Source organism: Sinocyclocheilus grahami, unplaced genomic scaffold (assembly GCF_001515645.1).
Source record: "Sinocyclocheilus grahami isolate Dianchi unplaced genomic scaffold, SAMN03320097.WGS_v1.1 scaffold308.1, whole genome shotgun sequence".
Taxonomy (NCBI): Eukaryota; Metazoa; Chordata; class Actinopteri; order Cypriniformes; family Cyprinidae; genus Sinocyclocheilus; species Sinocyclocheilus grahami.
In genome coordinates this window covers 443,481-456,777 of record NW_015505487.1, presented here as the reverse complement: position 1 = coordinate 456,777, position 13,297 = coordinate 443,481, and the positions used below count along the sequence as shown (strand labels likewise).

Genomic DNA, 13,297 nt, shown 5'->3' with positions numbered 1-13,297 from the left:
TTTTTTTTTTTTTTTTTTTTTTTTTTTTTTTTTTAAGGAAACATTGCATGCTTTCAAGTGTATCAAGTTTTACTCACCCTCATGTCGTTCCAAACCTGTATGACTGGCTTTCTTCTGTGGAGCATAAAAGATGATGTTTTGATAAATGTCTGTTTTTTTTGTACATATAATTAATGTCAATGGACTCCAGTGTTCTTGAAAATATATGTATTTTTAGTGTTCTGCAGTCATATAGTAAGTCATATAGGTTTGGACCAACATAAGGGTGAGTAAATGATGACAACTTAAATTAAATCCCTATAAAAAGCTAAGACAATTACAATGAACCCACTCGTTTCATAATGTCTCTGTAACATTGTCTCTTATAGCTCTATTTGTTTGAGCATCCCGACACGGCATGATATAGTAACACTGGCTCGACCAATAGTGTGAGTTTGGGATGTGACTATCTGTTTGTCCAACCACCCAGTACTTTTACCAGGTCATTTTATATGCTGGCCTCTTGTCATAGCGCATTTTCTAACAATGGCTCACGAGCTGCATAATTTGAGTATTTAAAACCTATGTAATGCTCAAGTGTGATTTTATGCTGCTGTGTTGTGATCAGTCAAAATGTTAATGGTTTGTTTCTTTGCAGTTGCAGAGCAATGAGGATGAAGCTCTTCCTGGTCCTGGTGGCACGTCTCAAGCTGGAAGCGGTGAGTGTGGACTGACTGCGTTTATCAGTCACGTTACCAGGAAACTGAATTTGTATACATGTCAAAGGCTATATGCAATTTTGAAGCATTCAAAACAAATGCCATGTAAAAGAGACTTCTTAGCAACAGGTTTTGCACTTAGTTTTACTATGGTATTTACAACATCTGTGAGATTTGGTTTGCTGGGAATGTCAGACTCATTCCTCTTGAGAATGCAATGACCGTGTGATCAAATCCAGTTGTCATTCCCAAAAGAAAAACACAGACACTTTTTCTAAGAACACAGAGGAAGACGTGTCTTATTTAAACACTCAACATAACTGTGATGTGTTTTATCATGCTGCCTTATGGCCCAGCCTTAAAGAGCTGAAAGGGACTTTAGTATGTGTTTTAGATAAAGTATGTATCAAGCCTGCCCTCATGTGGTAGAAATCAGTAGATGTTCACTATTCAGATATGTAGAAGAATGTTCCAGCTCTTTATCAACAGCATTTGTGCCATTATGTAGATTACAACATAAAATAGTTGAGTCATAATTATGTTCCATGCAAAGGTATGTCACCAAAGCTTTACTTGAAACATTTCTTTAGGTAAGTTATAGAATTACATTGAAACAGTGATAGGAAAACAGAAAAATAGGTGACAGTAATTTACAATATTCACCACACTCAATCTAAATGATGAGATCTAAGCCTTAAAACTCATGAGCATGAATTATAATAACTGGCTTGAATTTTGAGAAATCGCACTCAGTTTTGGTGTTCACGTTGTGTCTCTCTACAGAGAGGTTTTTGAGGACTGCCAGCCAGCAGTCTGACAGCAGCGGGTTTGCAGAGGACCCATCCACAGACGGTTCGGGTAATCACCTGAAGGTGCGTGAGTGTGGGCAGAACTATCCGGACTCTCTACAGCCTATGAATACAAAGATTGTCATCCTCCTTTTGAACCCACAAAAAAAAAAAAAAACATTTTTGGAATTTAGCTTGCACTGATATCAAATAGTATGAAAACGTAAAATAACTTTATATTTTTATATATGTTTTACAATATGAAAATTGTCTTTTTTATTTAAATTTTTATTTATTTAATAATTACTTATTATTATTTATATAACTATTTTGTAAAATAAAAATTATATGAATAATAATCAAATAAATTAGCAGTGCCTCCATTTCATGTAATCAAGTGTGGTTTTCTGAATATTGGTTTAACTACATTTTGTTAAAAATGGATGTTCCAAACCTCATTCATATTGTCTAGTTATTTATGAACATGCATTCGGGGCTACTGGTAATACAAAAAATGAGAGTGAGAATATTGACTTCTATAAGTTCTATATGAATATTTCATAGGAATATGAATATACAGTAAGTAGTGGACGTTGTCATGGCCAAATCCAGCATTTGGTATCTCTGAAAAGCCCTCCAAATCGAAAATGTTGAAATTATGAATTAAGGTGCACTAGAACTTAAAATTGTGGCATATGTGTTCTTAGGGGAATTTACAAAACATAAATGAGGACAAGAATAAATTGCTGGGTTCTAAGTGGTAAAATACAAAGTGTCTATTAAAAGTGACTTTCAACATCAATGTTTCTAAGAACCAGTCCTTCAATAGATAATGGAAGTGAAACTTCGCTCTTGAACTTTTATTAGGTACAAGAAAGCTCAGATAGCTGTGACAGCGAAACCACTGTGACATCGCATGCAGGAGAAGTCAGCACACTCATAGCATTGGAGTACCCCAACTTTGAGAGATTGCAGGGTGAGGAAGCCCATCCTCAGTCCAACAGAGGCACATTTAGCCAGAGTGGAACAAACCGAGAACTCCCTGAGATCACCAGCCTCCAGAGTCCCAATCCAAACTCTGACCATATTAGCCCCAATGGACCGCTCCTTTCTCCTGATTATGATAGGGCTTCCATAGTTGAGTCCAATTTCACTACAGCGCAAGAACCCACCACAGACTCTCCAGAAGTGGATTCGAGTACAATGGTAGATCCTGCAATAGATTCCAACTTGGATGTAGCTCATGAAGGCAACATATGCCAGCCTGGTTTAGGCATCGATCTAGACTTCTCTGAGGATTTACGTCTATCCTCTGGGCCAGAGTCTTCAGATCTTCCAGAGACTTTGGACCTTGAGCAATGCCACGCTACGACTCAAAGACAAATGGACCTCCAAACAGCCCATCAGAGGTCATCCTCTATGGATGAGGAGCGTCCTGCCAGAGTATGGGTGAGGGACAGGAACTTGCTGAGGGAAAGCTTGGAGAGGAATCCTTTAAGGAGATCCAGCTCCCTCCCAACCTCTCCGCTCAGCCCAGCTCGAGTGGTCACCTCCATGCGAATCCAACTTGGAAAGGGTTCGGTCAAGCACTGTACCCCACCCTCATACTCATACCGCTACGATGAGGAGAATCTCAGTGTCCGAGAAGAAGTGGATTCCATTATGGAAACAGATGAAGTAGATCATGGCCAGTCTGAGCTCTTGAAATCTGCTCCAGCAGGTGGATCAAAGACGGACAAGGGAACGCCACCACATCTTCTCAATGTACCCCAGCATCTGACTCTCTCATCCAGCTCGCTTTATAGTGTCCCTACAGACTGGCCCCAGAGGCCCTTGGGTGAAGGTCCAAACTGGAGCACATGTAGCGTCCCAAACCTTAGTCAATTTACAGGTCTGGCCCACCCTCCTCCTCCTCCTCATGGGTCCTTCTACTCTCCCCAACACGGAGTGGCCTACAACTCCTCGTACCCTACCGGAGTTCCCCACCACACTCCTTTCTCACAAACGCAGAGTTCACCTTATCCTCAACCACTTAAGAGCAATATATTTACTCCACCACAGGGGACGCCGTTTACACTCCAGCACAATATGCATTATGCTCATCCTCACAGTTTACCTTACAACCCATTCTATTCACCTTATAATGTTGCTCAGGGAGCTCCCTGCGGCCCCTCATTGAACATGCATGGCAGCCCGTACCAACCTCACGTCCCTCTCGCACAATCCCACAGTGCCCCCTATAGACTGGGCTACAACGGTTCTCCTCATCACCCTGGTGCCCCTTACAGTCATCCATACTGTCCATCTCCCCCCTACCCTTGCTCTTTTGAGACGCCTCCTGCACCTGTCCCTGTGATGGGCAGCACAGAGATGCAGCTCAGGAGGGTCCTGCATGACATTCGTGGGACAATGCAGAACCTTGGTCAGGTAAAAACTGCCAAAATTCTTTTCATACTTGTTTATTACATGACCTGATGGGATTTTATGACTCTCCAAACAATCTTAACCTGTGGTAAACGTGATTATTAATGAGGCTGTGCCTGACATGCTCTTATTAGTAATTGTTTGTGTTTAAAGCAGGGTGGAATGACAGTATTCAGTATTTGACGGTACAAATAGGTTAGCTGGTGAAGTTTTTGCTAACACAGAAGATATATTTGGATGGGTTGAACTGTTTTATGTTATTTTACACATAACAGTGATTAGGAAACATAGAGTAATGTGAAATAGCAGAGTGGGATGTGTCCCAAAGTCGAGATGAGACAGAACTTCTTAAGGAATGTTGCTAGGCACATGCAGCTAGTGAAGTGGAATTTAGTTGTTTATGATTACTAAGCAGTGTTGCAACTAGTATTCATTTTAATATTATTAAAATTAATACTAGTTTCAGCACTGCTTGGTAATTGTGATAATCAAAATTAGCACTTCTTGTTGTAATTGTATTATTATTATTATTATTAAAGCTGTTATAATTGCATGAATACAATTACTTTTATTCTTATATATTATTTATAAATAAAACATTTCAAAATAAAAACAGAAAATCATCAAATTAATTTTGTATTTAAGTATTTCACTCTGTTGAAAACTGTTGTGCTGCTTAATATTTGTGGAAATACATTTTTATTAGGATTCGTTGATAAATAGAAAAGACCAGCATACTGGATATTTTAAATGGAAATTATAATTTGAATGTGAAATAGCAGAGTGGGATGTGTCCCAAAGTCGAGATGAGACAGAACTTCTTAAGGAATGTTGCTAGGCACATGCAGCTAGTGAAGTGGAATTTAGTTGTTTATGATTACTAAGCAGTGTTGCAACTAGTATTCATTTTAATATTATTAAAATGAATACTAGTTTCAGCACTGCTTGGTAATTGTGATAATCAAAATTAGCACTTCTTGTTGTAATTGTATTATTATTATTATTATTAAAGCTGTTATAATTGCATGAATACAATTACTTTTATTCTTATATATTAATTATAAATAAAACATTTCAAAATAAAAACAGAAAATCATCTAATTAATTTTGTATTTAAGTATTTCACTCTGTTGAAAACTGTTGTGCTTCTTAATATTTGTGGAAATAAATTTTTATTAGGATTCGTTGATAAATAGAAAAGACCAGCATACTGGATATTTTAAATGGAAATTAGAATTTTTTTATTTCATAAACTGTCACTTTTGATCAATTTCATTCATCCTTGCTGAATAAAAGTATTAATAAAAGAAATCTGCCATATATACACACACTTATACGTATGATATACATATACATGTGCATGTACACACACACGCATATGTGTGTGTGTGTGTGTATATATATGTATGTAGCCTCTGACCTGTAATAACTGTTTTGTTTTGCACAGTCAGTAATATATCTGCATAAAGTAGAACAAGGAAGTGTGTTCCGGTTTCTTGCGAATCCCACCTGAAATGCAAATAATCAGCCGAGTCAGCATGCTGCATTATCCTGGGCTCAGTTTAGACATGCTTTTCCTGTGTGACTCATAAGTCATAACCGATCTGTGGTTTTGTTGGCAGAGCTCATCCGTGCATGGAGGGGACACACCCATTGACAGGATCAGCACACCGTGCTCTGTCCAACCGCTTTATGAGGTACATCATTTCCCAAAGATGAAGCAGTCACATGTTATTTTCATAACCCTAAGTTGCATCACGTGAAGCCTCTTATGAAACTGAGATGCTCATATAGCTTGTGCAAGAGTTTTTGGGAAGTCTTTATCCCTATTATGTTTGTCCCTGCTGACTTGCTGTTTGCTGCAGGAGCTCCAGATGCGACGCAGGAGTCTGAATGTCTTCCGGACTCAGATGATGGATCTGGAGCTGGCTCTCATGAGACAGCAGTCTATGGTCTACCAGCATCTCAGTCCAGATGAGAGGTGAGGAACTCATAGTTCCCCAAATCACAAGCCACAGAGGGAAAAATTTCACCCACTTGCTCCTTTTGACCAAATCTCAGACACTTTGAGATTTTCTGGTGTAGAAAGACAAAAAACAGCTCATTTTTGTAGCATGTATGGTTTTTTTTAAAACTGGGGTCCGAGGACCACCAGGGGGCTGCAGGGGGTCTGCAAAAAAAAAAAAAAAAGATCGCAAAATGTATTTTGTACTGTCAATGTTAATGTGTGTTCTTAAGATGTTAGGGAATATATATATATATATGTATTTTTTTTTTTCATTCACGCAATTTTATATTAGACTGGTCCCATAAAAATAACTAACCATACAGTATGTATGCAACAGGCTACAGTAAGTGCAGTGGTAAGTATGGTTATGTACATGTTTGCACCACGGTTCCTGTCATACTAAACGCCTGTACAATTTGACAGAGAAAAGGCGAATATAGCCATAAATTAATTGTTAATATGGCTGTGCAGTATGACATAGAGAAAAAGTGGATTTAGCAATAAATAAGTCTTCAAACAAATGACCCTAAAATGTGTGAACAAATCATAAATGCACTGTAAAAAATTAAATGTAGTTTTCCCTTTACTTTAACTCGTCAAATTAATTCAGTAGTTTTTTTTAAAGTCAGTTTAATATAATTTAAGTTAAAATGACAGCCAGTTTGATTGTACTTAAAAAATGTAAGGCAGTTGAAGGTGGTTGGAAATTTTACAGTGTGCTAATGATTTTTCACTCTAAATATTGGTTTTCTGTATCAACCTTAAATTTATGTGATCGCTGCCGCCTCAAATACTGACTTGTGAAGTATTTACTGACTGCTTGCCAGACTGTGGAAAAAAACAAACTATGTGAAACTTACCCCCTTACATCTTATATTGGGGTTTGTGATGTTGCAGGCGGGAGGCGGAACATCTTGAAGCACTGCGGACGGCAGTCAGGCAGGAGCTGCAGGAGTTGGAGCTGCAGTTGGAAGATCATCTGCTCACCCTGAATGAACAGATGCGCAGCAGCTCGCAGCACAGCAACCTCTACCGCCACCACATGGTCAGTGACTGCAGCAACAACTGCCACATAAGAAATGAGCAATTATGCTGTTATAGCATTTACCTAATATGCTACCTATAATATATTTATGTTAGAAAGGAATAGAACAAAACTGTAATTTGTATTATACCCTCTCAGGATTGGAAGTACAGACTAGTCTTAATGTAAATTCCAATGGGAATTTCACTGAACCTGATATATTTGGAATAACCATGAACAGACATTACATTGTAATTCTATAATACATAAAACATCGTCGAGTTAAATTTACAGCAAAAATAACTATCACTGTTACATACCGTCAGTGTGATATACAATTTTGGTCACACCACTCACGTGACCTTTCACTAGTCAAGTGAAAAGTTATGTACCATTTAAAAGTTTGGGGTCAGGAAGATTTTTTTTGTTTTTTATTAAATTATTACTTTTTCTGAGCAAGGATGCATTACAATTGATCAAAAATAAAGACAATTATGAAGTCACAAAGAATTTTTCTATTAATAAAAGAATCCTGATCGCCAAATGTACCATGGTTTTCACAAAAATATATTAAGCTGCACATCTGTTTTCAAAATTTTTCTAGTTTCTTGACCAGAAATATTTCTTGAGCAGCAAATCAGCATATTAGAATGATTTCTGAAGGATTGGAGTAATGATGCTGAAAATTCAGCTTTGCATCACAGGAATAAATTGTATTTTAAAATATATTAGAATGCAAAACAATTTTTTTAAATTGTAATGATATTTCACAATATTACTAATAATATTACAATTTGATCCAGTAATGCAGCCTTGGTGAGCATAAGAGACCTCAAACTTTTGAACGGTAGTGTATGTTGATGTTTTTTAACCTTTAGTAAGAGATACGTGTCTCGCAGGGCATGCACAGAGGTCACAGCATGGAAAGCCTGTCTAATTCTTCAGCACTGCAGGCCATGGAGCCGGTGAGTGGATTATTCTCATGTCACAGGGTCCTGTATCAGATATCATCTGCATGCTTTGTTCTACTCTCAATTTCCTCTCATCCTTTATAAATTCTTGTATGTGAATATACAGGTGACAGACCTCCTGAAGGAGCAATTGTACCTTCAGTCTGAACTGGGATATGAGGCTGCCACACTCAGTTCAGGCCACTCGTCGAGGGCGTCCAGCCCTGGAAGATTCAACCGAACGCTTGAGTCTTGCTCTCCTTCCCCACAGAGAGGCAGCGTTTACCGGGCAACCCTCAACCTCACACCCACCGTCCCTGCAAGGCCTGGAATGGACATTCCTCGGCCTGTTTCTCCAGAGAGGATGGAGCAGAACATGACACTTGCTTCCTTGGAGTTGAGCAGAGATGAGGACGAGATGTCACTGGATGGACACAGGAGCAGGACGACGGAAGACTGCAGTCCCACCGAATGGAGGAGTACAAGTGGAGGGAATGGTGACCTGCAAAATCTTATACAGGAGGTGGGAGAACTCAGATGAGAGGACTAATATACAGCAATGCCAACGGCTAATATTAAGAAATATCTGAATAGTTTTTTTTTTTTAAAGATAAGACTATTTATCTAAAAATTCTGATTTTTACTGCAATTCTGAGTGTATATCTCACATTTCTGTGGGGGAAATTTTTTTTTATTGTGAGATATAAACTCGCAATTCTGTGAAGAAAAATCTGAATTGTGAGATATAAACTCTGAGAAAAGTCTGATTTTTTTCCCCCTTGACAGAAAAAAGCTTATGAAATTCTGTTAGATTCTGCCAAAGAATCTAGAAATTACGCTGTCAAACAAAAAAGCAGCATGTTGTTTCCTTCTCCATCTCAAAAGAAAGCGGAAAAAAGCCTATTTAACTGTGTCTTTGGCACCGTTTGTGTGAGCTCTTTGTAGCCATAATGGTTTTTGGTGGTGTGTGTGATGATTGACAGATTTGCTCATGAAATATCATGCATCAGTTTATGCTAATTTACTAGACTGTCATGATGGTCCAGCAATTCTGATGCTTATGAAGGAAACTTGGACTGAATTGGATCCTTGTAGTCACCTAGGTAATTTCATTGCTTGTGGAGTGATGTAACAGCCTGACAAGACCTGATGTTCTTCACCAGCGTATCAATATGTATTTGACCCCGCACAGCACTGCCAGTTCTTTGGATTTCATATATGGAGAACTGTTGAAATCGTTTAACATAATTGACCTTGTTGCTGTATGGCAGGATTATAGATATATATTCTCAAACAGTTTTGGGCAGTAAATAAAAGTTGTAACGTAATAATAATTATACGTTTTATTTATATAGCGCCTTTCAAACACCCAAGGACACTTTACACAAGGTAAATAACAGATAGTATACAACATATAAACAGCATAATGCAATATGCAAGATAAGTTACAAAAGCATAGAACAGAAAATTAAGGCAAGCAATTAATTAAGAAACATTGTAAATAGGTGAGTTTTAATAGCAGTTTTAACTTAACTTTTTTCAGCAGTATGATCGTAGTTCAGCTGTTTTGAGAATAAAAAGTTTCGCTTTTCTAGAAAACAAATTAATTTCATGCGAAACTGAAAATAAACTAGCTTGCGTATAACTTTCACTCAGCACAAATATGCTTGACGGAGTCGCTTTGGAATATATTTTTCAGGTGATAAATACATGCCTTATATTCCAGAAAGTACTTTTGAGTGGTAGTTTGCCAAACGTTCATGTAAATAAACAGATTAAGATAAATGATTCACCGATTCGAGTCCCTATGCAGCATTTTAGGTCTCTCTATATTTTTAGTTTTTGACTTTCCTACCTTTAATGCAGTCTAACATCATTTCTTATTCATCCTCCTGCAGATTAAAGAAAGTATCACACATGAAATCAGGCAGGAGATTGTGAACGAGCTTCTGGCTGCTGTGTCTCCACGTAGATCTCCTCTCCCAGCCAGGAAGCCCCCTGTGTGAGCATCATAACGGAGGATGGAGGTTGGTTTTGATGGATCACATTATGCTCAATACAGACCTGTTGAATGTTTACGTTAACGTCTTGAAAAAAGTTTGTTATCCTTACAAAATCTGCATTTATTTGATTAAAAACATAGTAAAAACAGTAATATTGTGACACATTATTGCAGTTTAAAAAACAGTTTTCTATTTTAGAATATAATTTATTCCTGTGATGGCACAGCATCTTTACTCCAGTCTTCAGTGTCACATGATCCTTCAGAAATCATTCCAATTTGCTGCTATAGTAATATTTCTTGTTATTATCAGTGTTTAAAACTCAGATTTTTGTGGAACCCATGATAGATTTATTTATTTGAAATAGAAATCGTTACTGTCACTTGACAACAAAAAAAAATCAGCAGTTTAGCCACTATTTGTGTGGGCTGTGTAATTTTACACTCAGGGTACATGCTTTAGAAGGCAGTAGGCAGGCAACTCGCTAGGTTTTGGAACAATCTTCTCAATCAATATCTCTGTTTTGCTTGCTTCAGCAGGTGAAGAAGTAAATCCTGTGAAATAGTCACAACGAACACTGGTTAAAGCTTTGCACTGAGAACGGCTCAGCATCTCTCTCTGGTTCGGTCCGTGAAGCCCTTCCAGACTCGACTGCTTCTGGACTAGAGCTACAGGGAATATGCTCATGCATTTGAGTCCAGATTCCAATTTTGCAGTGGTTGAGATCTTCCACTGTCCGAATCCGCGAAGGGCACAAGGCTTATTGTGGTATCCGTCTGGTACATATATTACAGAAATGTAATAAATCTTTTGGGATGTATTTTAGTATGTGATGCAGGTCTTGTTGGATGTTTGCAGAGGATAAAAGGGCTGTGGGTAGCTAAAGTTTTCTGTTTGAGTGTGTCTTTGTCTGTCTAGGACAAAAATGTCTACTGAATCAGACTTGTTTTCTAATTCAGCCTCTGTGAGGAACTAACTGTGCAATACATTTAACTTTTTTCTCTCAAACTTGAACTGATCAATCACAACTACTGTTCTACTCAAACTGCACACAGCTGTCTTCATTTCCTGTTATACTGTATGTATAGACACTTAAGACACTTCAAAGCACATTTTTAAATATATTGTCCTGTGAGAAGAAAAAGCACTAAACTCTCTTTATATAAACACACACATTAGCAAGCCCATGAAATATATATTTTTTATTTTCCTTCAAACAGCAGTGGATAGTCAAATCTTCAGATGAGGATTTAAAGTGTTCGACTTAGTTTTCCTCAGTGTGAATGAGTTTTTTTTATTTTTTTAATCTAAGCTGTAATGAATTGTATTACTAACTGATTTATGCGACAAAGGGGACATGTTCCCTTTCCGCTTGGGATGCATGAGGGATAATCTTTAATGGAAATCATTAATAAAGATTTATTTATTTTGTACATATACTTGCCGAGTCATAATTTTGGTTGTGTTCCTGGAGATGGTGGATGGTGTTTGTATTATGGTTTACAATCTTTATACTGTACAAAAATACTGAATATTCCAGGTTACTGCAGAATTAAAGGAATAGTTCACCCAAAAATGGAAATTTCCTAAAAATGTTCTGGCCCTCAGGCCATCCAAGATGTAAATGACTTTGTTTCTTCATTGAAAAAAAATGTGGAGAAATTTAGCAGTACATCACTTGCTCACCAATGGATCCTTTGCAGTGAATGGGTGCCGTCAGAATGAGAGTCTAAACAGCTGATAAAAAAACAATAATCCACACCACTCCAGTCCATCAATTAACGTCTTGTGAAGTAAAAAGCTGCATGTTTGTAAGAAACAAATCCATTCATAATATAATATAATATGAAAAAAATGAAGCAGATATTGCTCATGAATTCCCTTTTTGAGATCAATTATTTATTAGGTTTATAATATAATCTAAAAACAAACTGAAGCATTTAAACTAACAGAACAGAATAGAAAAAAACTCAAGCATTTAAACAGATCTGTAAGCTTTTGGCGCACATCATTCTCTTTTCTGTAAACCGAAATCACCGGTTCTAACTCTATAGCGAAACCAACTCTATAGCGATTTGCCCGAGCATTGCATTTATTTCGCATTTACTAGAATTCAATCAAATGGCTTTCCCAACTCGTTTTTTTTGCGTATGCGTGCAGCTTAAGAGGGAACATTGTCTGTATGATTTAGACACTTTTACAGCTCTAATAACACTCAAGTTTGAAAAGAAGAGTTCATATAAGTGCTTCAATAAAAGTATGAACTGCATTTGTGCTCTGAAACCCTCTGGTATGCCTCACCCCATAAACTCCTGAAGGGTGGATTTACAATGCCTGCTTTTTATTATTATTATTAATATTGTGCTTTCCTTTTTGGTTTTATTAACGAGTTTGAAATTAAATTTACTAATGTTACTTTTTTATATATATTATTGTGCCATCAGTAGTTAATTAGCCTTCCTAATCAAGTGCATTTATTCACAGCATGTTTTAATCTTTTATTAGTTTAACAAGCAGAGTGTGTATTTGGGATCTGAGAGGTGACTGAAGATTTTGTCCAGTCCAGGAATCCATTTACAGTGTTTGATCAGGTAACTTCCAGAAAGGAAACATGCACTTGTGTTGAACTTCATTCATTGATTTTTTTTTATTTTTTTTATTATTTATTATTTTTAGAGATATATAGTTTTTATATAGGTTCTTGTTTAATTATGTTCTTATTCTGATCTTGGGTACAATAATGCTGATCCAAGAAAGTAATCTGGCAATAAAACATCCCATAAAGCACACAACTATTCAAAAGCTTGGGATTGGTTAGATTTGCAAGAAATGTTTTTGAAAGAAGTCTCTAATGCTCGCCAAGGCTGCAGAAATGCAGTAAAAACTATACTGTAATATTGTGAAAAAACACAATTGAAAATAATTATTTGTTTTCTAGTTTAATAGATTTTAAATTGTAATTAATTCCTGTTATGGCAAAACTGAATTTCCAGCATCATTACTCCAGTCTTCAGTGTCACATGATCCATCAGAAATCATTCTAATGTGCTGATTTGGTGCTCAAACATTTCTTATTATTATCAATGTTGAAAACAGTTGTGCTGCTTAATATTTTTGTAGAAGCTGTAATACATTTTTTCAGGATTCTATGATGAACAGAACGTTCAAAAGAGCAGCATTTGTTTGAAATAGAATTTTGTAACATTATAAATGTCTTTCACCTTTGATCAATGTTTCCTTGCTGAATAAAAATATCAATTTCTTAAAAAACAAATCATATTGCATGCCAACAAACGTTTAGTAGTAGTGTGTGTTCCATGTTTGGAACCTCTAAAAGATTCAATTGCATTAATATGTATAGAACCTTTCTGATGGAACCTTTAAAAGGCTTCTACAAAAACA

General features: G+C 36.8%; 1 protein-coding gene across 4 annotated transcripts in view; it reads left to right on the top strand.

Moving 5' to 3' along the window:
- Positions 1–11,330, top strand: part of itprid2 (ITPR interacting domain containing 2) — a 49,159-nt gene extending 37,829 nt beyond the window's left edge. For 2 of the 4 annotated variants that reach the window (XM_016293865.1, XM_016293866.1), the window contains exons 10-19: positions 638–698; positions 1,482–1,570; positions 2,354–3,913; positions 5,533–5,607; positions 5,776–5,891; positions 6,816–6,963; positions 7,842–7,907; positions 8,020–8,415; positions 9,791–9,919; positions 10,432–11,330. In XM_016293865.1, coding sequence (XP_016149351.1) covers positions 638–698; positions 1,482–1,570; positions 2,354–3,913; positions 5,533–5,607; positions 5,776–5,891; positions 6,816–6,963; positions 7,842–7,907; positions 8,020–8,415; positions 9,791–9,898 — 2,619 coding nt within the window. In that variant the 3' untranslated portion in view covers positions 9,899–9,919; positions 10,432–11,330. The remainder of the gene's footprint in view (positions 1–637; positions 699–1,481; positions 1,571–2,353; positions 3,914–5,532; positions 5,608–5,775; positions 5,892–6,815; positions 6,964–7,841; positions 7,908–8,019; positions 8,416–9,790; positions 9,920–10,431) is intronic. The other 2 variants (XM_016293868.1, XM_016293867.1) reach the window with 2 other exon arrangements.
- Positions 11,331–13,297: the final 1,967 nt, after the last annotated feature.